The sequence below is a fragment of the Oenanthe melanoleuca genome, chromosome 15 (assembly GCF_029582105.1).
Source record: "Oenanthe melanoleuca isolate GR-GAL-2019-014 chromosome 15, OMel1.0, whole genome shotgun sequence".
In the NCBI taxonomy this organism is placed as follows: Eukaryota; Metazoa; Chordata; class Aves; order Passeriformes; family Muscicapidae; genus Oenanthe; species Oenanthe melanoleuca.
The window spans coordinates 11,197,234-11,225,232 of NC_079349.1; the positions used below are offsets into that span (position 1 = coordinate 11,197,234).

Genomic DNA, 27,999 nt, shown 5'->3' on the forward strand with positions numbered 1-27,999 from the left:
CCGTTCCCGGTTCCATTCCCGTACCCGTGACTGCGCGTCCCATTCCCGTTCGCATTGCCAGTGCCGTTCCCGTTCCCGTTCCCGTGGCCGCGTGTCCCATCCCCGTTCCCGTTCCGTTCCCGGTGCCGTTCCCATTCCCGTGCCCGTGGCCGCGTGTCCCAGTGCCCGTTCCCGTTCCCATTCCCATTCCCGTTCCCGTGGCCGCGTGTCCCAGTGCCCGTTCCCGTTCCCATTCCCATTCCCGTGCCCGTGGCCGCGCGTCCCATTCCCGTTCCCGGTGCCGTTCCCGTTCCCGTTCCCGTTCCCGGTCCGTTCCCGGTGCTCGGCCGCCCCGCGCCGCCCTGCAGGGGGAGCCGCGGCCGCCGCGTCCTGCGCGGGGGCGGGAGCGGAGCGGGGCAGCGCCGGCAGCGCCGCAGGGTCCGGGCGCGGCCGGAGCGGAGCGGAGCCCCGAGCCCAGGTGGGTGAGGCCGGCGGGGAGGGGAGGGGAGGGGCGGCGGGGCCGGGGCGCAGCTCCCGGGGCAGAGGGGATCTCCCTGCCGGGACGGGCTGCGGGCTCGTCCCGCTGGAGCATCCCGGGCGCGGCGCCCCCGGCCCCGGCACCGCCGTGCGCTCGTTTCCCTCGCTTTCACTCCCTTTCCCTCGCCTCCCCTCGCTTCCCTCACGGCAGCCCCGCTCCCTCTCCTGCCTGTCTGAATTTGGAAAGTAGCCGCCCGCTGCCCCCTCGGTGCAGCCGAGCCCCAGGACGGGGCGGTTTAGCCCCGCTGCGCTTCCCCGTGCCCCGGCTCGGATGGTGTTTGTCTCCCCGGCGGAGCCGGTGCTTTTCACTCCGCGCTCGTTCCCAGCTGTCAGTCCCTCGACACACCCCCGCGCTCCAAGATGTTTGCTCCACGGATCTTCCCTCAAACATCAGGTGCTGGACTTTGCCTCCCTGCGCCCAGCCGTCCCTTCAGCAGATATTTGTGCTTAACGAGAAAATAGTGATTCCACAGGAGCACCCTTCAAACTTCTCCGTAGTGCTTTCCAAGGAGATTTCTATGCACTCCACAGCCGTGTTAAAGAGAAAAGGGCAGGGAGTGAATAGATGGTTCAAACCTGTGCGGTGTTGTTCCATTCCTTGCCCCCAAAGCCCAGCTCTGCCTTATCTCTGCCGAGCAGTGCGAGTTCCGCCGCAGAGCTCCCTGTGCCCGGGAGCGCCCAGCCTGGGCTCCCCGAGGGGCTGAGCCCCTGTGCTGGGGACAGGGCAGCCGAGGGACAGGCTGCCAGCTGCGGGCTGTGCCCAGGATCGGTGCAGGATCGGTGCAGGGCTTGCCCTGCCCTGGGCTGACCTGCCCGGCACAGCCCATCCCGCTGTGTCAGTGCTGTGCGCCGGGGATGCTCCTGCCAGGAGATTTTCCGCGCGGTCGTTTGTGTGGTCTGAGAGTCACGGATGCTTTTCTGCTCTATTGTGCCCTGAACAGTGGGTTTTTGGGGTCTCGGGTGCAGAGTGACTGCATAGCCTGAAAGGAAGAAAGGTGATTGAACACCTTCTTCAAAACTGCCTGGGGCACTGAGCCCACAGAGACAGGAAGGGTTAACTTAAAGAGAACAACATGACTCACTTGGTAAATAGTTAATAGAATTGCTGTAACTACTTAAAATGATTTTCCTAAGCAGATGGCCAACTATTAGATAACTCAGTCTTTGGATGTATTTGTTTTCAGGTTTCTTATCAGTCTTGTAAGGCTCAGGCACATGTAACTCAAGAACTGGAGTAATTGATAAATTCATTCTTCTGCATGAGGGAAGCTAACAGAGAGAGAGAGAGAGCATGGTCAGTCCCTGCAGAGATACCCCTGGAGCAGATTGCTCAAGTGAGGTACAAAAAGATTAGATAAAGTGACCAGCAAGGATGTGAGAAATATTTCAATTGAGTTAGGTCTGTGGAGGAAATACCTTATTTTGAATCTCGATAAAAAAGTCAATATAAACATAATCACGTACCACAAAAAAACTATGGAAATAAAATCCTGTCTAATGTGGCAAATGGATTAAATTCTGAATTAACCAGGAAAGCTGTGAACCTCTGAATTTGTAGAGAAAACATGTGGGTACAAACTGCAAACCTGTATGTGTGTACATAAAATAAAAATGACCTATTTCAGGGTGTGAAAAAAAAAAAAAAAAAGGCAAGCAGGTCTCTTGTTTAATGGTGGCCATGTGGTACGTTTGTAATTGTCATGTGTATATAATCTGTGTCTTTCCATATGTATTTTTATAGATAAAAAATAGAATCAGCATCACCCTGTATCACCAGGTCAAGGGATGTTGGCCCAATAATGATGTTTTTAGCCTCTGTCCTTCTGTCAGTGGGTGCAAAAGGCACCAAAGATCTGAGCTGGAAAACCTCTGCCAGGTCTCCCATGTTTGCATTTCTGGTTTTGCTGGTATTTGAATGGGATGTTTCCATAAGGGCTGCTGCTGCTATTGCATTTGAACATAATCAACTTTTGAAAGCTCTTCATCCTTTTTGTTTAATCTTCAGTGATGGATTTCATGTAGAGCTGTGTGGTTAAGTTCTCCTAAGAGCCACTGGGGAAAGCTCAGCCCTGCAGAAGGTTTGGAGGGAATCTTTTCCTTTCAGTCCTGTCTCTCAGAAGGGTCTGGTGCTCCCTTGGTTTTGAGCCTGGCTGCTTTTCCATCTTGTGTCAAGGGAAAGCCTCTCCCTTTACCACTTCCTTGCTGGCTGATGGCTGCATGATTTCTTGTCCGTACAGGATGTTTAAGGTTTCACAGATTTCCCACCATTTTCACTACACCTCAGCTCTTCACTGGGGTTTGACATTTCTGCCCACACGAGATGGGACCAGGCACAGTGTGGGGAAAGTCTCAGAGTCTGCTCAGCTGGGACTGAGGTGTTCTCCATCCAAAGGCTGGTGCCAACATCTCTCTTGGTGTCCTGAAAAGTTTGTCCTTCTCTTCAGCTCGAACAGATTCCAGCTCTGCTTGTTCATTTTCTCATTTGATCTGGATTGTGATTAACTCCCAAGGTTGTTCTTTACTGTGCCATTTCCATCTGGAAATGGAGATGGGCTATTAAGCATGTATTTTTGTTGGACTCTAAAGTAAAAACCAGGAAAGGGATCTTGAGCTGTGTGTCAAGGAATCAGAGAAGATCCTCACAAGTCAATGGAGGGTTATTCCCTTTTACCAGGATATCTGGTATTTAGGACAAGAAGGTTTGGTTGATTCATGAACCATCTTCAGGTTTTGCACAGTGCACCTGAACAGCCTTGGTGAAGCTACTTGAACAAAATAACACAGTTCCTTGTCTCTCTGCTCATTACAAAAATGCTGAGGGAGCATTAAAGCATCACTTAATGAGATGCTTTTGTAGTTGAATATTGAGGGTTGGACTGTGAGGGGTGAAGAACTGGCAGGAGGGTGTGGCAGATGCAGAAGGTGATTGAACCTCTGAAGGTTTCAGTTCCTTCTGTCGTCAGAAGATGCTTCTTCCTTCACAAAGGTCACATCTGTATCAGGAATAATTATTGGTTGCTTTGCACTTTTTTTTTTTTTTTTTTTTTTTTCTGCAGTAAATCTCTGTAGATCACAATGGACAGATGGCACATACAATTCTCAATTATGGAAAACATCCTTAGGAGGCACTTGGAGGTCATCTAACCCAGACCTCTGCCCAAAGGCAGGATCAGCTGTGGACTTGCCAATCCTGACATCTTTCTCTATCCTGCTCCTAAAGACCTGCAGTGGAGACTCCTCAATTTCCTGGTGAGCAGGAAATACCCTGATGTCCAGCTTAAACCTCCTTTGCTCTAAATTGTTCTTTACCCCGACCACAGTGGGCAGCCCACTGAAAATCTGCAAAGAGTGTTTCAAAGCACTTCACCAAATGCAAGTATTTGGTAAATGTGTGATCTCTTTCATTCCTCATCCTGGGGCTCTTGCTGATGAGGATTTTAAATTTTTTATTTCTTTAAAAGTTGCACATTTCAAGCCCAAATAAAGTAATTTTATTACCACTACAAATGCAGGCTTGGAAGGTAGGGTTTGAAAAGAAATGACAGCTACAAGACAAATTGTATTTATCTTAGATGGTAAGTCAGGGGTTGCATGCAGGAGGTTTATCAGTATCTGACAGGTAACAAGATAAAGTCCAGGTGTTACCCAGGGATGTGGAAAGACTTGAAACAGGAATAAAGAATGCTTTACAAGGCATTTTTAGGGAACATTTGCAAACAATGCATCTGAGACAATGGAGAAGTTAGCAGGGAGGGAAACTTCTCGCAGGGAAGATTTGAGCCAGGGGCAGGGGGAGGGAAAGGCGTGCAGGGGATGAGGGAATCTTCCTGTGCCTCTGTGATCCAAGGAGAGGAAAGGGGGGTTTTCCTGGAGCTTTGCCGACGTGCCGGGTGACATGCTGGGCTCCTGTCTGTGTGTCCATTAGCATTTGTGACTGCTCCCAGTTCAGGGGGGAAGGCGCTCCGGCATTCTGCTCCTTGCAGCCTGGGGCTGCTTCATCTGCCGCCGGCTGCGACAGCCATTCCCGGTGTCCCTGTGCCCTGTTTGTGGCTCCCGGCTGCAGCGTGGCCCGTGCTCAGCAGCTCCCGGGGGTTTTGGCTGTGGAGCCTCTGGAAGCCGAGCCCGAGCGCGGGTCCCGTCTGAGCATCCCCGGCAGGGCAGGAGCGCGGCTGGGCGGAGCGGAGGGCGAGCTCCGAACGCGGCCCTTCGGGAGGGGTGAGCTTTGCGGTTTTCCTCCTTTAGTACTAAGACCTCAGAGTCTCCTCTGTTCTTCTCCTGGCTTTGTTGGAGATGTTTTGGTTTGGGTTTGCACTGTTGTGTTCTCCTCTTGCTTCTTGTCTCCCCTTCCCACCCCCCCCTCCCCTTCTTTTTCCTAACCAGGCAGCAGAAATGTTTCTGCTCTCTCTGCCTGTTCTCTTATATTGGCCTCTTATGCAAATCCCTTTTCTTGTACTGGGAAAGTCCTCTACAAACAGCCCTATCATTTTGGTTATCGAGTTTCCCCCTATAGAACAGGATTGTCAGATCCTGGTATGAATCAGCTGTTGAGCTTGAGGACCTCAGGGAAGTAGGTGGTTAAATGTCATGTTCTGTGAAGATAACAACTTTGGTTTCAGTATGAGATCCATATACTTGGGCACAGACTGGGATTTTCCATAGGAAACATTCCACTGGATAAAAGACAGCTAAGAGGTCTTTTTACTAAAATCTTCAGAAGAGAGGCACGTAATTAAAATTGATTTGAATAATTACAGTTTCCACATACGTCCAATGCACAGATCAGTGCCCAGGTTCAATGGGACGGTGGAAAATCTCATCAGACTGACCTGGGCTGGCACCAGCACCATTACAGCTCCTGGAGCATGTGTGGGGAGGCACACTGACATTTAAAAAGTTTGTAAAATGTTCTGCAGCCTGGATTTTGGCAAAAAAATTACCTGTCCTGATGGCTGCCTAGTCAGGGATAATGTGGGACTGTTTCTGATAATCTGCCTCTTTAGCAGACCTTTTAAAACTGAGGCACCTAACTTTGTCAAACAAACATTAATACTTTCTTTTTTGTCATCCTGTGTCTTATAGAATGTTGATCCAAACTTTGCTTGACCATTATGATTCATTTAGGGCTCTTGTTGACTTTCCTACCCCATTTCCAAAGGGAAATCTTCCTTTTCCTCCCTGTAGTCACCCTGTACAATTACAGCAGGCAAGAGATGGACACAGTGCAGGTGGGAGAAACCATCCTAAAGGCTCTGGGGTTTCTGTTCTGAACACCCCCACGGGATCCACTTCTGCTTGATTAACATCTTTTGTGTTGGAGTCAAATGTCACAGTCCCTAAGGAATTTGCCTTGGGGGTCTTTTCAGGTTTATCCTTGTTTGGCAAGGTGTGAGGATCACGGTTGTCATGCATTTGAGAAATGATAGCAAGCTTTTTTCTAGGATGTCTTGTTGTGCAGAGACTGTAAAATATGTAAAGTTTTCATAGGACAGAAGGGCCTGTACCCAAGGCTGCTGGAGGTGTCTCTGCTAGTGGGGTCCTGACAGCTGCTCTCTCTCCTTTCTGCTCCCTCTGGACAAGAACAGCAGCCCATGAACAGCCAGCAAACGCAGTGAAATGTTTTCTGAATTGATTTGTGAATGGCTGCTGGTTCTCAGTAAAATGGTTTATGCAGAAGAACAGAATTCACTGGTGAGAAGGGCCATTCCCCAGCACCACCGTGCTCTCCAGCCCAGCTCAGTCCAGCCCAGCTGAGCCCAGCTGAGCCCCAGCCCAGCCCCCGGCGCTCTCCCCGCAGCGGATGCTCTCTGGCCACAGCGCAGGGACTGAGGAAATGACAAAAGGAGTTCGGAGTCCTCGGAGCAGCAGCTAAACTCTGACACTCTGGGATCAGCACAGTGATATTGGGAAGTTCTTAATCACTCGGATTTTAATCAAGGATTTGGTGAAACCCAGCCCCTCGGAGCGCCTCTGGTGCCTGTGTGGGAGTGGGAGTGGAAATGCAGTCACCTCACAAGGGCGGCAGCAGAGTGGTGCAAAGAGGAGAGGGAATGACAAACTGAGGGCATTGGGGCATCGTCAGAGCATCAACTCCTGCTCCACAGAGGGGGTCAGAGTCCTGAAAATGTCTGAAATGGCTTTGAGGCTGTGACAGAAGCACTTGCAGGGTGGTGAGGCTGACACTGAGCAGATCAGCGTTAGCAGCCAGAGCACCCTACAAAATGGATGAGGGAAAGTTGCTGGAAACAAACTCAGGGGACAGAAAATTTGTTATTGTGGCTTTTGCCTGCTTTTGGATGAACAGAGTTGTACAATGCTTTCATCAGGATAGGGAAGGACAGCTGGGGGATCATTTTAAGTTACAATGAGAGAGACAGTAAGAGTTACATATTTCTGCTGTAGAAGGAAGTTGGTTGACCTGCTACAACAGCTCTGCCTGCACTGGGGTGAGTTTTTGTTTCACCATCAGAGTTTATGCAAACACTCCTGGCAGCCTGCAGGAGCTGGACACAGGGCATGGTGGAGAGAAAACCTGTGCTAAGAGAAGGCAAATAGGGTTTGGGAATAACTGGATAGAAATGTAAGAAAACTAACAAATGTACCCAATTCTCAACTCCCTGTCTGGAAACTTCATACAGGAATAAGAGGCACAGTCACATCTGGAGAGAAGTCTACTCCATTATTTTAAAATAGACCAGAATGGAGGCATTAGCAATATGATAAATATCTTCAGAGTAAATTCTTCCCTTGCCTCTATTCCTCAGTGGGTCACCTCTTCTTTATATTCTGTTTCCTCATTTCTCTTATTTTGTCCTTGAAGGGAATGCTCCTCATGTGTGAACACAGCTGGCTTCAGCAGGGCTGTGAGGAGGCAGAGGTTGCCTTTGAGTCCTTCCCTCACACAGGAAAGGAAAACTGGCTCCTCACAGACATTGTGGATGATATTGGCAGTAGGAGCTTGTTTCTGGCCAGGGTACATGGTTTTAATTATGCTTTTTTACTTGTCTGTCTTATGAAAGCCCATCCAAATGCTCTATTTTTTTTAATTTATTTTATTTTTAGAAATGCCACCATAGATAAAAGAACTTCATCCTCCTGAGTGTAAATAATTCACTCAAAAATCCAACATTTTGGTGTCTTTTGGCAATATGTCATGATGCCTGCTGCCCAGTGAGACTTTGGTGAGCACAGGGGAGCTGTTTTCCCTTCTGTTTGTTTGATCTGGCTTATTTAACTGCTGGTCATTCATCCTTACTTAGTTTTGCCCTCCTTGGCTTTTTATGACCATTAGAATTGAAATAATTACTGTGAGGTTTTTTTTTCCTCGCTTTTAAACATTTATAATATCCACTTAGGAAAAAAAAAATATGGTCAAATGTGTTCTGTTGTAATCTTCCGCTACCACAATAAAAATTAATCCACTTGTAGCACTTGGAGGGCAGGAGGCAAAGCTGCAATATTGGTTTGGGATTAGCCATTCCTGTCAGCCAGCCCATCCGTGCTATCAAACAACCTTTGCTTGTTGTCCAGTGGGATTTCACTTTTGGGGCAGTTTTGGTTTTTAATTTTTTTTCTAATGGGCATAAACAGGAGGAGAAGAGAGGCACAGGACAGGCTGGCTGGGTGTGGCTTTGTCACAGTTTCTGTCACTGATGCAGCAGTCTGGGTGTCTCTGGTAAATCAGACTTTACACCCAGGTTCACCATGCTTGTTGCTGGAGCACAGCCTCCCTTCTTGGCCTGGACTGCAGCAGGGATGGAAATGTAAAGCAGAATTGCTGCCCCTCTTTCCCATTTTTAAAATGATAGACAAAGTTCATTTTTAAAGTTCAGGCACAGTACAGGTCTCTGAAGAGCCATTTCTTCTGCCTTTCACAAGTACATGAAGGTTTTGAGTTTTGGGAGGCTGTTGCTTTCCTGTAAGAGGGGATGACACCAAATTTAGCAAAGCTGAAGCTCTCATTTCACTCATTATCTCAGGAGAACTTTCAAAGCCTATGCAGAAAGCTCATTAACCCTCTGTAGGTTTATATTACAGCACACTACACTTCCCAAGAGGAGACAAAGTCTGTGCTTCCAAAAATCCTTGGCCTTGCATTTTTCAGTCAGAGCGTCAGTGGCTTAGAAGATATTTTGGATAAAATCTGAAACGTGCCTGGAAGAGTCAGACTGGCATGTGGAGCCCCTTGATAGAACAAAATTGTCCACACCTGCCCATGTTGTGCACTTGCAATGGTGTCCACGCAGTCAGGCATGAAGGAGGGAAAGTGCAAGTGCTCCAGGTACCTGAAAACTAAGGCCATGGTGTGCTGATAATTTTGCCTGCTTTGTTTCACTTGCATCCTTTGTTAACAAAGAGCAGTCTAGAGGGAAATAGTCTATTATTAATATTTAATTTCCTCCTATTACTGTAAGCAGATGACCTAAAAGATCATTTAGGCAGCAGCCAATAATAAAGCAAAGAGAGGAATCAGAAAATGTATGTCTTGGTTAGGTGGGTGATGCCTCCTTCCTCCTCTTTCCTGCCCCACCCAGCCACAGCTCCTCATCCTTCCATGGCAGGCAGGGCTGAGGATGCTCCCCACAGCTCTGTGAGCAGCCAGGGACCTGGGGAAGCTGATCTATGTGAAGTATTCATAAAATACCAAACTGCAGAAAGGAAACCCTTGAGCAACACGGAGAAGTGCTCCTGCTGCCTTCTCTATGTTCTCCCCAAAGGACACCTGTTTTCATCATGTTTTACAGCCCCAGTTGTTTTGCAAGTTTGTGTTCTGCCTGTGAGCACATTGGGTCATTTATTGTGACTAGGTCCTCTGAAGTGGTGGGGAGGGACAAGATTTCTTGGAGTCTTTGATTTAAAAGATAGGGAGATTCTCTTTGAGCCAAAGGGATTTCAAAGAGAGGATAAAAACTGACAAGCATCTCCCCCTCCAGGCTTTGGAAAGTAGGAAGCAAATGATTTAGCAGCACCAATTTTTCTGCTGAGGGCCATATGTGAATTCAAGGATTTTTCCTAAGGGAATTAGGTAAATCTGCATGTGGCTGGTACATGGGAAGGGTCATGTTGTCAAAAGGAGATGCAAGATTGTGATCTGTGGAATGAGCCTTGATGAACAGCCCCCCTGGCCCCCTTGAGCAGCCTGCTGCCTCTCCTGCCCCATCCTAGAGCAGACACAGAAACCAGCCCCTCTGGGCCTGGGGCAGCTGCAGTCTGTCACCTACGTGCCCACAGACTCTCTTGGGTGCCCTAAGGGCTGCTGATCATCTGGAGTTTTGCTAATTTGTGAGAGGAGCTGTCAAACTGAAGTGTCACAGGCGCTGTGAGCCTGGCAGGCACAGAGGGTGTCTGCTCTGGACCAGCTGACAGAGCCTGGGCAGCCAAAGCCTCCCAGAGCATGGATCAGCCTGGAGGGGCCAAGAGCAGGAGATGAGCTGGTCTCAGGTGGGTGATTTGAACCAAGCAGGGCCAAGGGCTCAGCTCCATGCTTTTGGCACTCAGGAGAGAGAAGGGGCAGCACCTTGGTCCAAAGTCAACTGGAGATGCCAAACTAAGCTGGCTCAGGCTCTGCTGGTGCATTGCTTCATGGGAACGTGCTGTGCAGATGCTTTATTGAATTTTCAAGGAGGAGTTTCTCATTGGGACTGAAATATGAGAGAGAACAGAGTGTTCCAAGTCACTACAAACGAGCAGGGCTCCAGGTTTACAGGTTTGTGAATGACAAAAAGGTTTATTTAATAATGGGGGAAAGGCCGGAACATAGCCCGGGGTATCAAGAAGGAATTAACAAAATAAAACAAAGGCTTATGAAGAAATACTAATTGTGGCTGTCCAGCCTGTTGGGTGATACAGGTTATTTTTCCTAAGTTTCAAGAAGCTTGCTATGCTGATCCCTCAAGGGCCTGAGATGTTAAATATACACTTCCCCTGTGAGTAAAGCAGATTGTTAATTAATTTTTTCTTATTAGACCTGATTGTTGAGCCTTTGGGTCTTGCATGAAGTAGACAATTCTACAATAAATTTCATTTTGCCTCTGGATCTGTGTAATCTTCTCTGGGTGGTCTCTATTTAATTTTGTCCCTGTGCAGTGAATTTCTAGCTGTATAAGCAGAAAGACTGTTCTTGTTTCAAAGCAAGCAGCAAATACTCCTGAAATGGAGAGTTGTTATGTCAGGTGAGCACTGCAGTGAGAGAGGAATGAGGAGAGGTGGGGGAGCTCAGGTGGAACATGAGCCCTCCTGGGTTGTGGCACATTCTGCCAGCAGCAGGTGAGGCTGGGGCTGTGTGGCCAGGAATTGTTTTTTCTGATGTCAGTGGCTCCTCAGTGGTGCTGAAGCAGACACAGAATGTTGTTTTGTCGTGGCTGGGACACCTGCTCAGCTCCAGCCATTTCTCCCCTGAGATGTGCTGGCTCTGCAGAACTCTGAGTGTTTTCCAGCCCATCTGAGAGCAGAGGACAGGCTGTCCTCTCTGGACATAACATTCCCATTGCTTCAGGATAAATGACTGGGGCTTGGGATGGAGAATCAGGCCACTGTTTGTCTAGAGAGATGGGAAGCAAGGGACAAACAAATTCAGAGATAAAAAATCCAGATTTATCATCAGGCTATGAAACAGTCAAAAGGGAAGGCTGAAAGCTCTTTTGTGTCAGGAAACATTGTTTGATGTAGTCATTAAACTTCAGATTGCAGCACTGTGCTTCTTCAGGTTCAGGCAGAGGTGTAGGAAATTTCAGCTTTGTGCTGAGCCTCTGGGAGGTGTAGAACCTCCACAGTGAAGTTTGTAACTTTCCTCCATGTCCTGCTGGAGCTTGAGATGAGAGTTGAAAGAGGTTAAACAAAATGCATCCAGGATTGGTATGGATTTGTGATCCTGCTGAAAAGAGCTCTCAATGGGGAAGAATATCCAGGAATTTTTCTTTGATCCTTTTCAGTGAGGTGTGTGAACATGATGGGCCAGAGCAGCATGGTAGGACTTCAGGTAAATCCTCTGAGCATCAAGATGAAGGTGCCCAGTTCTCAGGCTGGCTCCTCTCAAACAGGGCTTCCTTCAGCTCTGACTCCAGCTCAGAGGAGCTGGTGGGGGAGTTGTAGTGGGTTTAGCAGTAGTTTTAGCCCAAGTATGTCAGAGTAATTTGTTAAATATTTCTAAACCTGGCCTGGCACTGGAGTTTGAACGTGCTCTTGCCCTGCATGGGGAGGTGTGAGCCTGTGGAGAGGTGTGTGCTCCCACTCTGTGCCTGGCCCTGTTCTGCTGGGGGACTCAGGGGCTCCCACCCCCCTCAGAGTCTCAGGCACAGACATGTCCTGCACCCCCCTTCCTCTTAGGAGCCTGTTTTGCCCACTGCTTCCTTTGCTGGGTTGTTTTTTCCTCCTACCAGCTTTTTCCTGTTTTTTTTCCTCCCTTCTTGCTCACAGACATGCACAAAGCATTGTTTATTTCTCATCCTGCTCCTTCTGTTCTCTCTGCCTCCAGATCTTTATTTCTATCTTATATTAATTCTAATCCTCTTCCCTGGAAGCTGGGCTGAAGGGTGAGGTTTCAATACCACTGCTTTGAAACAAACCTGTTGGGATTTGTAATGGACAAATAGATGCTTGCAGGGGCATATCACTGACATCCCTGAAACCCAAGAAAGTAAAAGCCATCTTTAGGAAGTCACTGAAAAACTGGAGGTTTTGCTATAGAAGCATAGACAATATACAGACTTCTTGGGGTTTTTCTTCTCTAAAAAAGATTAAATGGATGATCTTTATCTTCTTCTTAATAGATTGATCACACACTGATCTCTTCTGTTGATTTCTTCCTCTAAAACCAAACACAGAAACAAGATAGCTGAAGGTAGAGAAAAGCAAGGGTTTTGAAGCACGTCCAAACCACCAAGAATCATTCACTTTCCTTTCAAATGCAGCATTAGCAATAGAGCTCTAAATCAATGAAAGGTCTAAAATTAGATTATATTCCTGAGATCAGATGTGAATCACAAGTTAATCATATTTTCTTTTATTATCACTGTCTTTACCCTTTTATTTTATCCTGAGAAATTAGGTTTCTGACTTGAAAACAGAGTGAACTGTGAAGGCATCGAACCCTGATGGGTGAGACCACGCCAGATCACCAGTGGATGGGGCTCAAAAATCTTGTGATTTGCTGGTTTATGTTGCATCCAAAACTGAGCTCAGTGATTTATCACTTAGTGCTGTGTTCCTCTCTCTCCTAGCCCTCTGATGCATCAAGCTGTTTCTTAAATTAATGAGAAAATATTATTGCTAAAGCTTGCTAAATAAGGTTTGCAACCCACTCTGGAAGTGACAGGCGAGGACAGCAGGCAATTATCTCTTGACTGTGGCACAAAGCTCAGGGAACTGTGTTCCCCCTTCTGTATTTTTAGCTGAAACTCTGCTGAAATGTGCCCATATCTGAAGCAGAGGTACAAGGTGACCTGCAAGGGTGTGCAGGTGATGTGTATCTGCTTGTATGAAATGCAGCTGCAGGATTGTTTCCTCACAAGCAGCACCAGCTTTAGTCCCAGACCTGTCCCAGGACACTGCAGGATCTCCAGTGCAGCCCTGAGCCATGGCACTGGCATTGTGTGTGTATTTCTGGGGGAGATGTGTTTTGGTGGATGTGTTTCTGACTGGTTGGAGGTGAGGGATGATGCTCTCCTGGATGCAACAAACACTATGCACAGTGCAGGTATAATGAACAGATTTACATGAACAAAAATAATGGAGTTGCAGGAGGGGAGCCTTGCAAAGAGGGGGCATGGTCAGCAGGAATGTCCTCAAAGATGTCCCTGAACACTTCTTCCTGCCATGGATCTTGCTCCAGTGCCTGGATATATGGAGGCCAGCCAGGTGTGGCCACTCATGCCAGCAGTGTGGCTCCCCTGTGAATGAGGGCTCATGTCCTTGCAGAGCAGGGCGTTGGTGCAGCAGTTTTGTGGCACTGAGGGTGGGCAGCACGTGATGGCTCAAACGTGGTGTTTGCAGTCAGAGTGAGACAGGTGTGTGTGAAAGGCTCCTGCACCTTTCCTCTGTGCAGCCTCAGCACTTGCCAGGACATAATTAGTGAGGCTCTCGTGTTTCAGGGCGGGCTATGGAGCAGCTGCTGAAGTGCCAGCTCAGTTGGTAGCCTCGAAAACAAAACGTCCCTTGTTTCTCATCACCACTGTGAAATGCTTCCTGAACTTGGGTTTGGCCCTGCAGCTTTCAGGATAGACAAAATGTGCGAATTTTGCCAATAATGTATTCTTCTAGGTCAGTTTAATATCCGTTATCAATTTAATGTGCCTCTTTAATGAGGTTTTGCTTTCTCCATCTCCTCCACAGAGCTGATTACTTAGTGTATGTGGTTGGTGTTTTGTTTTCTTTTCTTTTCAGAGGAAACTGCAAGTGAAGAAGTTTAATGTTTGCCTCAGCTGATGAGATTATTTCCCAAGTCCTGGTGGGAAAAGGTGAAAAAGAGGACCAGAGGATGTTGCTAGTAGGTATGGAGATGACAGGAAGCCATGACTAGAAGGGAGATTGTCAACAGGAAACAAAGCACTGGAGCTGATGTGACACTGCTGTACAGTACAGCTGCTGTGCTGTGCTGCCTGCTGGACTCTGAGGCCTGGGGAGCACTGTCTGTCTCCAAGAGAGGTTGTCCTGTCTGTTTGTCTGCTGGAGTTTGAATCATTCTGCACCTGCTCAACCCACTTGGCTGGAGCTGGCAAACCCTGGGCTTTTTTTCTCGACAGCAGCTACTGTAAAGCCCTTGAACAGCTATGGGGAGAGAAAGGTGTGTGTGAGCAGCCCTGCCAGGCTGGCAGCCGAGCCGTGCACGGAGCCCAGGCAGCTTTGGGGTGTCCTGGCTGGTCAGTGCTCTGCAGATATGAACGCTGAGCTCTGGGCCTGGCTGTTCTCACCATGCTAGTACATGGGAAGGACGACTTCCTCTCAGACATAGCCTACATCATCCTGGAGCTGATCATCGCAGTGCTGGCCATCCTGGGCAACATCCTGGTCTGCTGGGCCGTCTACCTGAACAGCAACCTGCAGAACGTCACCAACTACTTCGTGGTGTCCCTGGCTGCTGCTGACATTGCTGTGGGTGTGCTGGCAATCCCCTTTGCCATCACCATCAGCACTGGCTTCTGTGCCTTCTTCTATGGCTGCCTGTTCATTGCCTGCTTTGTCCTGGTCTTGACTCAGAGCTCCATCTTCAGCCTCCTTGCAATCGCCATCGACAGGATCATTGCCATCCGAATACCCCTCAGGTAAGCACGGGCTGCCTGGGCTGCTGGGCGCTCAACATCCCTGAAATCCACAGGTCTGGAGATGAATCAAGGAAGGAAAAGTTAAAGGAGGATCAGTGCTTTTTCTCTTGTATTTTGAAAGCAACTTTTCTAGGTCCTAAAGGCTGGTGGATTTTCCAGCTGCTTCCTTTTCCTGTTCTTCTCTGTCCTCATCTGGTGGGTGTCCATGGCATCACAGAGGTGCTCCCCAGGAGCTGCCACTACATACTTAGGCAAACTGTGCCCTGAGCAGCAGACAGTGGCACCAGAAGGGTGGTGGAGGGCAGGAAGGGGGTGAGGTCAGCTTGTCCCCTTCCCTGGGGAGGAGGGAGGTTCTGCCTGAAGGTGGAGCAGCAGGGCTGGCAGGAGGGAGTTGGGGTTTTCTCTCAGGGGTCCATTAAATGTGAAGGGAGAAGAAGCAGCAGGCTGCCAAAAAATGGGCCTCAGGAAGATCTGGACTGGCTCAGGCACTGCCTCTGGAAGCACAGCATAAGTAGGGTCAAAGTGGAGGGAGATGGGGATTCTGTGGTCTCTGCAGTTTAAAGAATAAAAGGACATTTTAATGACTAAGACTGGCTGCTACTTGGTATGTGACCAGGGAGGCTGACATGGGACCAGGGGAAGTTTTGCCCCACACACAGGGGCTGCTGCTCAGGTCAGTTTTGCAGGAGCACATTGTTGTGATGGGCTGTGTGTGTGTGTCACCTCTGCTGTGACAATGCTCCGAGTCACTCACTGAGCTCCAGAGACAGAGAGGAAGCCCCTGGAGAGGCTGGTGCAGGAGAATTGCAGGAGTCTCCTTCCTTCCTGTCTTGACCTTAGGAGGATGCAGCATGCTCTCAGGAATGGAGAGACTGCCTTCATCTCCTGAACACCCAATGTGGCTGAAAAAATGGAACAGTTTTCTGATTTTTGTGCTCTTGAGTTCAAGTTTTTGGACATCCTCACTCTTCTTGAGATTAGATCACTTGTGCTGATCTGTACAATTTAGTTCTGTCTCTTCTGAATACTGTGGTCATGCAGCACTTATATCAATTAACACAAACCTCCTGCTCAAAACCAGAATGAGAGCCCTGGAGAGCAGAAATTGCCTTTCCATGTGGGCCAGGGCAGCCAAGTCTTTCCTGAAGCCTCACCTCAGCAAGTCTGTACTGCTCTAACATTGCCTTTGATGGGCAGTTTCCAAACCTGTTACAGCCTCTAGTTTTGATGTAGCTGTAAGGAATAACTATTCCATTCCATTGCAGAGAAAACTCTGTCAATAATAGTTACCTGTAAACTTGACTGTCTCCACTTTTCTACAGTTCTGCTGTAGATTATTTCAGTTTATAAACCAAAAGAATGATAAATGGTGTAAGGAAATGTTGAGTAGCCCCTGGCAGCTGCCTCTGAAATGATTTTGAGAAGAGCTGATGTCTTGATTTCATCTCTCATGAGCTGACTCTGAGGAGGTCTGCTGACAGTTTAAGCACTCATTGCTAGAGGATGACTTGCCAGGAAAGGGGTTTTAAAAATCTGGATTTCTGCCCACTATCACTGGGCTATCACTATAACTATATTGTCTTGAAAATGTAATTTCCTGGAACAGCCAAGGTAAAGAGTCTTTTCAAAAAAGCCAGACTACACCAGTGCAGAGCATGAAACCAGTTTCACTATCTTGTTTTGGAAAAAACAGAGCACACCCTCCTCTGCCCCAGGAACAGAGGGATTGATTGGATGCAGAAACCCAGAGGTAAATCCATGGGTCCCTCCTCCTCCCTGTCCTCTGCTGGTCTGTCTGTTCACAGCAGGAGTGATGAACTTGTCAATTGTGTTTCCCCTTTAGAATTTATGGGTGAATAAGCATTAGATTTATAGCCTCAGACATGCTGAGAAAGTGAAAGCTGGTTATTTGAAGAAGGAAATCTACTACAATTTAGATTGCCCACATCCTCACGTTTTTAATTTTTCTAATACCTGTTTTTCTCAAAAATGGGTCAAACAATTTGAAGGAAAGTTCTGCCACTAACAGTGTGTTGTTTTCACCCCATCCTTTAATACCTGGGAAGGCCCCTTCTCCTTCTCACAGGACATGAAAGGTACCACCAGGTATTCCTAATTAGCTGAATCATTAATAAACCAGACTTCCTTCACTCTAGTGAAACCAAAAAGGGCCAAACTTGTGTTTTATTCTTCTGTTTCACTTTAAATATTTCGTGTCTGATTTGTCCTAATGAAGGTAACTGCATATGTGGATGTGTATTCCCACAGAAATAAATTATCAGTATTAAGAAGGCAGAAAAGTGGGTTTTCAGATACTGCTTGGTTTTGGACCTCTCAGTGCATTATTAGTTACCTTTGAAATTATGTTTCTGTGGAGAAGAGACCTTCCTCCGAAAAACTGCCATGAGAATAAGACATTTATAGGTGAATTTTTTAAATGGACAAAAACTAATTTGTGAATATCTTATGTGTTCTGCCTTTTAAACAATTAAAACCTTTTGTAGAATTTGGTCCCTTTTTCACAAGTTCTCAAGCACTTTGCTGAAATCTGCCAGGTAACACGTGCAGGTGGCAGTAAGGCACTCCCAAGGAGGGGAGCCTGAGCCATTGTTCACTCTAGGACAAAATGAGGTATTTCACATGGGCAGGTACCTGAAAACCTGCACTGGCTAATACCAACCCCCCAGGTGCTCTGAACAAAACTGGCTGTGAGTCTGAGCCCAGGGTGAAGCCCTGGGCTGAGAACAATTGCTGCTTTCCAGGCTCCATGGTGCCAGCAGGGGCTGTGTGGGCTCTGTGCCCAGCCACGTGCTCCTGGGCAGGCACTGGTGTCGAGATATTCCCAGGGGAAGGACAGGTACCTCCAACACACTGGAAAGAGAGGGGAAGTTCTCCTTCCTGCAGCCAGGCAGAGAAGTTTGCTGAGGTTACTGAGGTTGCTGCTTGCTCCCTGTGCTGGGTTCAGGCAGGTCACACAGTGCCAGCTGCAGGCCTGTTCCTCTGGTGAAAGCTGCTCCTGCTGCTGCAATGCTTCTCTGGGGAAACATCTTTAAGGTGCAGCTCCCGGAGGTTTGGAGCTTTGGGACCTATTTATCCCATGTGGTGGTGATTTAAACTGCAGTTCTGAGGTGGCACTGGGATGTTTTTCTGCATAGGACATGAAGAACTGGCTTCTCAAAGTCTAGGAAGGATAGGGGAGATGAACACTAACCCTAAATAAAGTATAGGATGTACAAGGGACCTTTGTGCTAAGAACAGTCTGTTTCAGTAGTTGCTTTAATTCCCTGGGGTTCCCTTCTGAAATGCTCTTATGTGAGCATCTAAACCAGTGAATCATGATTTTAATGTTTTATTGTCACTTTGAGTCATATGTGGACTTATTTCTTTCCCTGCTAACCATAAACCTTTTGACTTTATGGCAGGTATTTCCTACATATGCTCATGTTAAATAGATTTAGGGCAGGTTCAACCTGATGTGAGAACAGAGTAATTCCCCTCCTTCTTTTAACATGGGCAGGGCTTTGAAAGCAGTGCCTTCATGGCCTTGCTGTTACCAAGGTTTTATTCAGGAAGCTGATCAGGTCATGAGCAGAACTGTCTGCCCATCATTCCTGCTTCTGCTGCTTAGAGAAGGGAAAATGCTGGGCACCTGTGCCCACCTGTGAGACCCCACCTCCCCCATCTCCACAGCAGGGACACCACCAGGATCAGCTGGTACCTGGCAATGGAGAAGCAAGGTTCTGGACTGAGGAATTTGGGAAAGGTTGTTTAGTTGCTACATGGGAAGGTCTCAGTTTCATTTCTTGCCCTGCCACAGATTTCCTGGATGACCTGGGATTGCCAGGGTCTCTCATTTCCACGTTCTTGTGATAGGGATTGAATATCCTGCTCAGTCCTGTCCCTGATGGCTGCAGCTGCCCGAGGTGTGGGCTGTTGAGTGGATGTGTTTGGTGAGCAGCTTTCTCTAGTGATTTGCTAAACACCTTTGGGCAGTGCTGGAATTCAGATCAAAGCCCTCAGCTGAGCACAGGCATTCAGGGTAATGCAGTAAAGGTGTCTGAAAAATGTTTCACCTGACAGAGGATGTGCAGTGCTGTCCACCAAAGGAGGCTTTGGAACACAGGCAACAGGATGGCTGGACAGTGTGGTGGTGAGTTAGGCCAGCTACATATCACTCAATGTATTGAAGGATTTTAACTTCTCCCTGAAGACACTCTGGACAGACTACCAGCTCTGTCTTCTACCCAGTCTCAGAGATTCTGTGCAGGAATCTTTGTCTTCATGGTACAGAACTTAGTCCAAGGACCCAGAAGTGGCACATCCACAGCCAGATTACTCTAGGCAGCCCAGAGGAGCTGTACACTCACCAAGAGAAGTTGTTCTCCCACAGTCATTTTGCCAGCTGGGTGGTTGGAAGAGCAGCAGGGCCAGTGAAACTATTTGGGGAAAACTTTCACATTTTCATGTGTTTGTAAAAGTTGGTTTTGCTTTTTAGAGGAGGCAGGTGACTCTATCCCCACACCCAACACCACCATGAGCATCCCTGTTCTCTGCACTCACTTCCTTTGTGTCTGGAATTTCTCAAGCAGAAGTGGTTGGTTGTATAGCAAGTGTGTTATTTCCAGGAAGCAGAACTGCTGGTGCACAGACAATCCAGTGCTGCCTGGACACATCAGACATGCTGCAAAGTCACTTGCCAGATGTGCAGGACATGAGGTGTGACCAGCTCCCTTCAGCAGGTTGTGTCTCCTGCAGGGTGCCAGGACAGATGTGTCTGGAAAGCCCTGAACTTACCCTGTAGAGCTCTGCAGCACTGAGGGTATGGAGAGAGGCTTTGGCCTGGCTGCTGGAAAGACCCTGAGACAAAGTACACAAAGATGTACACAGAGTCTTCAATGACATCTCCAAGTGGATAAGAGGAAGGAGTCCAGGAAAGCCCATCTGGACTATAACAGTACCTCAGCCAAGTCAGGCAGAGGTGCCTTGTGTGGACCCTAGAACAAATTAACACCTGTCAGTGGGTACCTGGCTACACAAGGCCATTGGCTGTGTCAGGAGATGCTGTGAGCTTTCAGCCCTGACCCTGGGAGATCCTGAGCAAGGTGTTATGGACATGGAGTCCAGCACAGTGCACTGCAGCTGGGAAGCTGCTCGGGATGAGTGCTGTTCTGAAGCCTTCTAAAGCTTCTGGTATAAGATTCCCCAGAGGATAAGAGGGAGGGGGAAGTGTGGGGGAGTGTTTGTCTGCAGCAATAGTAAATGTATTTTTAGTGAAAGGGACATCTCTAGTCGTGGGATAACAGCTGCACAATTTCAAAATTCCTCTGACAAGATGTAGCTGGTTCCAGGGCTGCAGGGTTTTCATGGTTGTTGTGGGTTGTTGGGGTGGGGTTTTTGGTTTGATTTTTTTTTTTTTGGAGTATTTTTTGTCTTTTTTTTTGTTTTGTTTTTTTGTTTTTGTTTTTGTTTTTGTTTTTGTTTTTTTGTTTGTTTGTTTTTTCTTTTGTTTTTTTTTCTTTTGTTTTTGTTTGTTTTGGTTTGTTTGTTTGTTTTGTTTTGTTGTTTTTCCAAACTTTAAGAGCATCCAGCCACTCTCTTGCTCCCTGAGTGTACATTTCAAAGCACAGATGCTGTTTTGATGTGTTGATGAGGTCTGAATGGATCAGCTCTCTGCTACCATTCATGCTGTGCCCTTTGCATCCTTTAAGCACTGGCAGGATCCACTAATTGCTGGAAAAAACCTTTTCCTCTCTCAGAATCAGCTGAATTCCTTCCTCATTTCTGGAAGGGCAATTTAGGTGTGTTTTGTATGCTGGGAATTGTGTGGTTGGCTCCCTTATGCACTCACTCTTTTCTGGTTTTGAAATGCAACTGAGAAAGGGAAATTCAAGCCTGATGGGTCTTGTTTTTTCCAGGGCCCACTTGGATTTAAAGCATGTGCAGGATCTCCATTCTTATTGTGCAAAAGCAGCCACTCTTCTCCGCTGTCATGAACTTGTGTTGGGATAGGAGCATGAACCTGTGGGAGTAATTATTTCACTGAGACATGGAAAGATTTCTGTGGCTTGCTGTATTATTTCTTGTAATGTTTGTTTTCAGAGAGAATTCAGGGGACAGAGGGAGAAGGAGCACTGGGTAAACACTGGGAGCCCAGCGCTACCGTCCGATCACAGACACTCGGGGTCAAACACAGTGTGGGACCCACGCTGCTCCATGTGGGAACACAGCCATCTACTTTTCATGCTGAGCATTACCCAGGGAAGGGAATTGCATTGAAATGTTCAAGTGCTGCCCTAATTTACATTTTCAGAGGGAAAAACTGGTGGAGTCAGCTCAGGACTCGCAGTAACCTGTGAGGCCTTGGGAAGTGGCTGATATTTCAAACCAACCAAGGTCTCTGCTGCACTGTCAGATTCCTACCATGTTGCTTATTGTTTCTTTCAACAGATCTTGGAAAGTTTACTGTTAAGAGCACTGGCTTCAGCCAGGCATCAATACCTCTACCACTGAGGTCCCTTTCGTGTGTGCAGTGCAGCCCATGGCACAACTGTAATCAGAGAATTGTCCTCAGCTTAATTCCTCCTTTCTGAGAAAGACATGACTTAGCTGGGCTGGTGAGGAAAACTGCTGACTTGCATCAGTTATTTCAAGAGGGTTGGTGATGATGGTCTTCCTGAAAGTGCCATTGAGGAGTAGAGTGAGGTGCCATGCAGGCAATGCCAACCTGGCTGCTGCAACTGAGCCAGCAGGATTTTCCTGGAGCACAGCAGAATGTGGATGCAGGGCTAGTGGCACTGTGCCTCCAGGTTTTTCTGTGCTATTTGGTTTACAGATCTACTGCAAGACACACCTGACAATTCCATGCTAAAAGGCTGCTCCTTTGCCAGGAAGGAGACACTGCCTTAGCCTTTGGCAAGAGACCCACAGTGGTCTTCACCACCAGGGTCAGAGCAGTGCTGTTGGTTATCCAGGCTGCAAGATCTATGTGCACACCCAAGCGGACTGATGGAGTGAAAGAGCACAGATGAAAACTGAATTAATTTCCCTGCTTTTCTGTCAACTATTCACTGCTTGAAGGAAAGGGGAGGGAAGGATGTGGCAGACAGTGTCCCCATGTCCTTGGTGTGCTGCATGGGTTCTGCACATCAGTGCAAAGGCCTCTCTGATGAAGCAAATGCCTTTCTCACTGTCTTCTGGAACATGGGGCTATGGTGAGTTTGTGTGGGTGCCAGCAGCTTGTTGAATGACACTGATACAGCTCCCATTTCTCTGCTTTGCAGGTACAATGGCTTGGTGACTGGCTCTCGAGCCAAAGGCATCATTGCCATCTGCTGGGTGCTGTCCTTCATCATCGGCCTGACCCCAATGCTGGGCTGGCACAAGCGTGCCCAGGACCAGGAGCCGGGTTCCAACTGGTCCTCTCCCATCAACTGCAGCAACAGCATGGTGGCGTGTCTCTTCGAGGCTGTGGTCACCATGGAGTACATGGTCTACTACAACTTCTTTGCCTGTGTGCTCCTGCCCCTCCTTCTCATGTTTGGTATCTACTTGAAAATCTTCATGGCAGCCCGGCGCCAGCTCAAGCAGATGGAGAACAAGATGGTACACGGGGAACGCTCCCGCTCCACGCTGCAGAAGGAAGTCCACGCAGCCAAGTCTTTGGCCATCATTGTTGGGCTGTTTGCAGTCTGCTGGCTTCCACTACACATTATTAACTGCTTTACCCTCTTCTGCCCAAGCTGTGCCCACGCTCCCCTCTGGCTGATGTATCTGGCTATTATCCTGTCTCACGCTAACTCGGTGGTAAACCCCCTAATTTATGCCTACCGCATCAGGGAGTTCCGCTACACCTTCCGAAAAATCATCAGCCAGCACATCCTGGGCCGGAAGGAGCCCTTCAAGGCGGGAGCAGCCAGCTCCAGGACTTCCACCCACGGGGGGGACGCCGAGAACGCCAGCATACGGATCAGCGAGTATGCGCTAGAGGTGTACGCCAACGGAGACATCCACAGGGATCCCGAAAAGCAGGACTTAAACAAGTGCAAAGCTGGCTTGGAATGGCACCAGAATGGAAATGCTCTGGACTTGGACACCAATGGGCATCTCCCGCATTCCTGCAAAAATGGGATTCTGTCAGATGCATGCCTGAACAGGGAGCTTCATAGTGAAGAGCTAATTGATGCCCAGGTGTCTTACTCAGATCTGGAAAGAGCAGCCTTTGCTGCAGCTGAAGTTTCCTGATGAGACTTTCAAAGATTTCCTGGTAGAATTATTTTTTTTTCCATTGGTGATCTCTGCCATGGCAGAAAGGGAGGCTGGGGAGGGGGGGAGAGCAGTATATCCAGATTGCTGTGGAGAAAGGGGTCCATGTGCAGAACATTGGATGATCCTAAATACCAGACTGGAGAAAAGCCAAGAGACCATGGAAGTGGACTGAGGAAGGAGGGACACGTTACCCATCAATGACCTGTCACAAAGAGCAGTGCCAGGGTCTAGGATGGCATTCCAAGTTCAGCACTGGGAGACTGATGATGCAGGGATTTTGGGACACTGTGCTGCACTGTGCCTGTGGTTGAGTGTTGGTTTCGCTGTCTTTACCAATGGAAATAGAAGCATGGCTGGAAGTATTCCCTGAATAACAAAGATCAGTTGGGAAGGGCCTCTTAGTACTGTGGCCCTGCAACAAGCAGAAGGAGGGATGGCAAAATCTATAGGAAGGATGCCAGGAGCTGCTTGGAGAGGGAAGGAATTTACCTGATGGGAACTCTGGATACTTTCAAACATGGCACTTTGTCTTTCAGTTTGTGTTTTTAAAGCTTATACTACAACAGGTTGCTCAAATGGTTGCTTTTTTCCACGTGGTGATAAGGTTACTTTACATTAAGTTATAAAAGACGGGCAAGAACTCATATCCGTTCCCTGAGTGCTCAGTGTTCCAGATGCACATGGCACATGTAACCTCCCAGTGCTCCACTTTGTCCAACAAATCACCAAAGCTGAGCCTTGACAAGGATTTCCCTTGGCAGAAGGGCTGTTGGCAGGATGTGGTGCTGCGGGCCAGGGCTGTGGCTGAGTTCTCAGGGCAGGGCTGTGAAGGGCTGTGGCTGTGGGAGCTCTTTGTAGGTTGGTTTGGCACTTTCTGCTTTCCCCCTGTCTCTGTGCTTCTCCTCCTGAGCTCCTAGAATGCAAATGCTTTCCATGGCCCCAGATGTGTGTGAGGGAAGGTAATATTCCATATTTCAGTCATCCTCATCCTCACCCAACAGGCTGAGGGACTTTTTTCTTCTTTCTTGGGATAGAGAGCAACCCTCACACATACCTTGACCTAATTTTGGAATTCCAATGAGCTCTATTTTAAAACATTTTCTCCTGTGATTTCACTTTTTTCACGTGAAGCCTGATGTGTCCCTGTGGTGCAGAGGCCAACAGAGCTGGGCCTGTCTGGTTAGAAGATGCTCCTGCTCTGAGAAGCTGGAAGGTGTCAGTAGTATTGGAACTCAGCTTAGAAACTGCAGTTTCTACTTTCTGTAGAAGAGAAGAGATAAATTTGTGCTGCAGCAAGTGTACACACTGCTGTGGTTTGTTGCAGAGGTGTTTCACTGCAGTTTGGTAATTTCCTGTGTCACAGGAAGTCTGGCAGCTCAAGGACAGCAGAAAATCACATCAGCTTGAAATCTACATGAAGATTGTCTGGGTTTTGTTTTTCAGACAAATAATCCGTGTCCAGTACCACCAGTCATTTGGAGAGACAGGCAGTAGTGGTCCTACTGGGAAATGCAAAGTCTGGTAATTCCAGGGATCTGAAGCTTATTCCCTAGCTGAAAACATCAGAAATATCCTTCCCCAATCTGGTTCCTCCTCGTGTCTGTCCACTAACATTTCAGAAGCCAAGGGAAACTGGATTTTCTTACTTGAGGAAGAGCAGGTTAGGTTTGTGTGTTCTTATTCCATGTTTATTTTATATATTGTGAACAATTAAAATGAAAAATTAGTTTCATTTTGAGGAGAATTTTTTTTTTTTTTTTTTTTTTGCCAGTTTCTCTACACATATGTGGGGAGAAGTTTGTGATGCTGAATGTGTTTGAGTATATAGCTGCTCTGGGTTAGCACAAAGCTTATTGTGAGATGGATAAAAGATGTGGCTGCCACCACAGCCCTTAGCAGAAAGACAGACCAGTTTGTAAAACAATAGACTTCATGGTTTGATTGAACTGCTGCTTTCATGGCAGGGCTCTTCCCCTGTAGTCTGATGTGAGAGGAGAGGATTAGCACTGCAGCACCATTAAGGAACACTAAGCCATTTCCCTGTGGCTGATGTCATAGGTAGTTCCTCTGTAGGGTGACTCAGGATCTCGTTGCTCTTGATCCTCCTTGATAGAATATTTCTGTAGGTTATTTGTGTGATGGCTTCTCTGACCTCCTGTAACAGTGGCAGAAGATCTCAGGAAAATGGGGGGCTGTTCTCTTCAGGCCTCAGCTGGGAGCTGAAATGTTTCTAAGAATAACACCAGATTACATCCGGCACTCATGTCAATAACAATTAGGTCCACAAAGACCCAGAGCAGGGAAGGAAGTGTGGGAAAATACCAGCACTGCTCATGTGCTGGAACACACATGAGTGCAGAAGTGTTGCCTGTTGAGCTTTAGCTGCCATTGTAAAGGGATGGTTTGCACTGCATTGGATCAGACTTTGGACAGTTGGTGTGGGTTAGTTGCTTTCTATTGTTTCCTGAGCATCTCCACACTCACTTATGGCAGGTTGCCCCAAGAATCAAGTTGATCTATGTTGATGGACAAACTTAGGATTGTTTTGCTTTCCAGATTGCTCCAGAAAACGTTCCTGCCCAACCAGATCACCAAGTGAGCTTACTGACTTCCCAGATGTCTTGAATTCAGCTCCTGTGCTGCTGCTTGAGCTGCCCCCAAGTGTATCCAGCCCCTTTCAATATTAGTGATCCAGACCTGAAGTGAACAGGGTGTGAGAAGGGGGTGGGATGTGCAGGAGGAAGGGCAGGGTACAGAGAGCTGGTTTGTGGAGCTGTGAGCCATCACAGGAAGGAAGGGATGGCAGCTGCACACATGCTAGGTCTTCTGGCAAACATATGGCTGGGATGGACCCTCACAGGATGTTTCTGAAGCAGTTGTTGGGAGAGCAGGAGCCCTTTGAACAGAATTTAGGAGTTCATATTTCTTTCCTAGGGATCATAATTTCAGGGCTTCCTGCTTTTTGGTTTGTTTTCCTTAAAAAAAAAAAGAAGCAATAGGTTCCATCAATGAAGTGTGGTCTTTCCTTCTCCTGGCAGCTCTCCACTCTTGAGAGAAGTACCTGCCTTCCAAACTTCCCAGGACCACTCATATCCCCATTTTTCTTCCAGCTGGAGAACGTTTAGCTGATCCAGCTGTTCTGGGTAAACAAAGATGGTGCCAAGACAAAAAGAAGGATGAGGTGACTATCAGGAGAGGCTGGAGAAGACCTTCATGGAGAATCCCAGGTGCAGTGGGTCCAGAAAGTAGGAGCTGGGGTCAGCAGAGACTAATTTCATTGAATGAGAACTTCTTGCTAAAAAAGTCTGAAGATGCATAGAGAGATGTAGTGCCTCATTTGGCGTGAGGGCATTCCATGAATTTCACCATTCCCTGAAGACTCTTAGGCTCCAGAGTTTATTTGCTTTATAAGAGTTTTAGAGAAAGCAAAGTTTGATCAGTTGCCAGGAGTAATTTTACCAAGAGTTCTTGAGGCTCTCTCCTCAATAGGGCACTGCTTTTCTTGTGTGTGCAAATAAATGCACTTAGAGCTGTGTCCTGCAGAGTCCCTTTTGGACCAGTGATATTTCAAAGCTCTTTGCAAGCTTGAACTGCAGCTCTTGAACCAAGAAGCAATTTGGCATGATGGGACAGCTGGGAATACTGGAGACAGAAAGGATTTCTCACTAGCTGGTGCTAGGGTGCAAGTGGACTTGGAGTGACATAAAACAGTCTGAGCCCTTGGCCACTTTTTTGAAGAGGCCTCAGGAGATGCTGGTGGATATAGAGAAGTCTCTAAGGTGTAGCAGACTGGAGGGTCAGGATGGACAGGAATTCTTGGTAGTGAAGGAGCATTTGTAAAGTAGGTGTTTGGGAGGATTTCAGGGGAGCAGGAAAGTGCTGGGAGGTGCTGTGGGGTGTAAAGATGATGCTGGCTTGAGACCAAGGTGTGACTTGCTGAGGAAGGACTCTGGAAGGGATGTACAGCTTACAGCTCTCCTGGGGTCACTGCAAGGATCAGCCCTTTTTGGGCTGACTTTGTAGGGGCTATATTGACTGAGGCATGGATGGTTCTTATGGATTATGTTATTTCCAGATACATTGTCCCATTTCATGAGCATAGCCAGGTATAACAAATTCCTTTCTGCTTCATGAGCATGGGCCCTACCTAAAACCAAATCCTTTCAGCCAAGTTCTGTGGAAGGACAAACAGGCTGCAGTGGTGCTGCAATGTATTAAACCTGCATGCAATACTCTCTGGTGGTGTCTGCTAAGTTCAGCTGCCTAATAGTCTGTTCTCTCCCAGATTGTTTTGGGCATCAAATTGCACTGAGTCATTTCAGTTTTAGTTTCCAGCCCTGAGCTTCTGGCTGTCTTTATGACAAAACACATAAAGAGTGACAAAAATCACCAGTTCCTCATTTGCAGGAGGTGACTAACCCTGACAGATAAGAATCCCCAGACTGGGGCAATGCTGTGTGTAACTCCCCACCTTACTTGCCTGCTGGGGCTGTCCACGCAAGGATGTGTTAAAATCAAGACTGGAACCCATTGATCTGAGAAGATCCTTCACTGTCTCACATCCCACTGTCTCAGGAGCTGTTCCTGCCCTGTCCTGTGGAGAGGTTCTCTGTGGTCTGCAAACCAAGACACTATGAACACCCTGCTGCACATGCTGTCAGTATGAAACAATTACTCTTTTAATTTAAGTGTTTTATGATATAGGTGTTGTTTTCCCTCTGTCAGTTACCACTGGGTGGGTGGGGGGTGGGAAGGGAGTGGGAGAATCTGTGCATGCAAATGTATTTAAAGTGCATTGACCAAAGGTTTTTTTGAATCTGTGAAGTTTTCATATCTGTGAAGTCATCAGACTGCTGGGCAGTGAGGAGCCGCCGGTGCTGCGGAGTCTGTCTTGGTTACATTTCTTAATAAGCATTAAAATAATAAAATATATTTGTAAAAGGGAGTGTGAGTGCCTTTGTCC

At 47.6% G+C, this 27,999-nt stretch overlaps 1 protein-coding gene across 2 annotated transcripts; it reads left to right on the top strand.

The window, feature by feature from the left end:
* The first annotated feature begins 368 nt into the window (after positions 1-368).
* Positions 369-27,999, top strand: ADORA2A (adenosine A2a receptor). Of its 2 annotated transcripts, XM_056504567.1 has the most exons (3): positions 369-457; positions 13,894-14,771; positions 22,052-27,999. In XM_056504567.1, the coding sequence occupies exons 2-3, from the start codon at positions 14,422-14,424 to the stop codon at positions 23,010-23,012; spliced, it is 1,311 nt and encodes a 436-aa protein (XP_056360542.1). In that variant the 5' UTR covers positions 369-457; positions 13,894-14,421; the 3' UTR covers positions 23,013-27,999. The 2 variants fall into 2 exon arrangements, with proteins under 2 accessions (XP_056360542.1, XP_056360543.1); XM_056504568.1 differs by lacking the exon at positions 369-457 and having other exon boundaries at positions 12,572-14,771.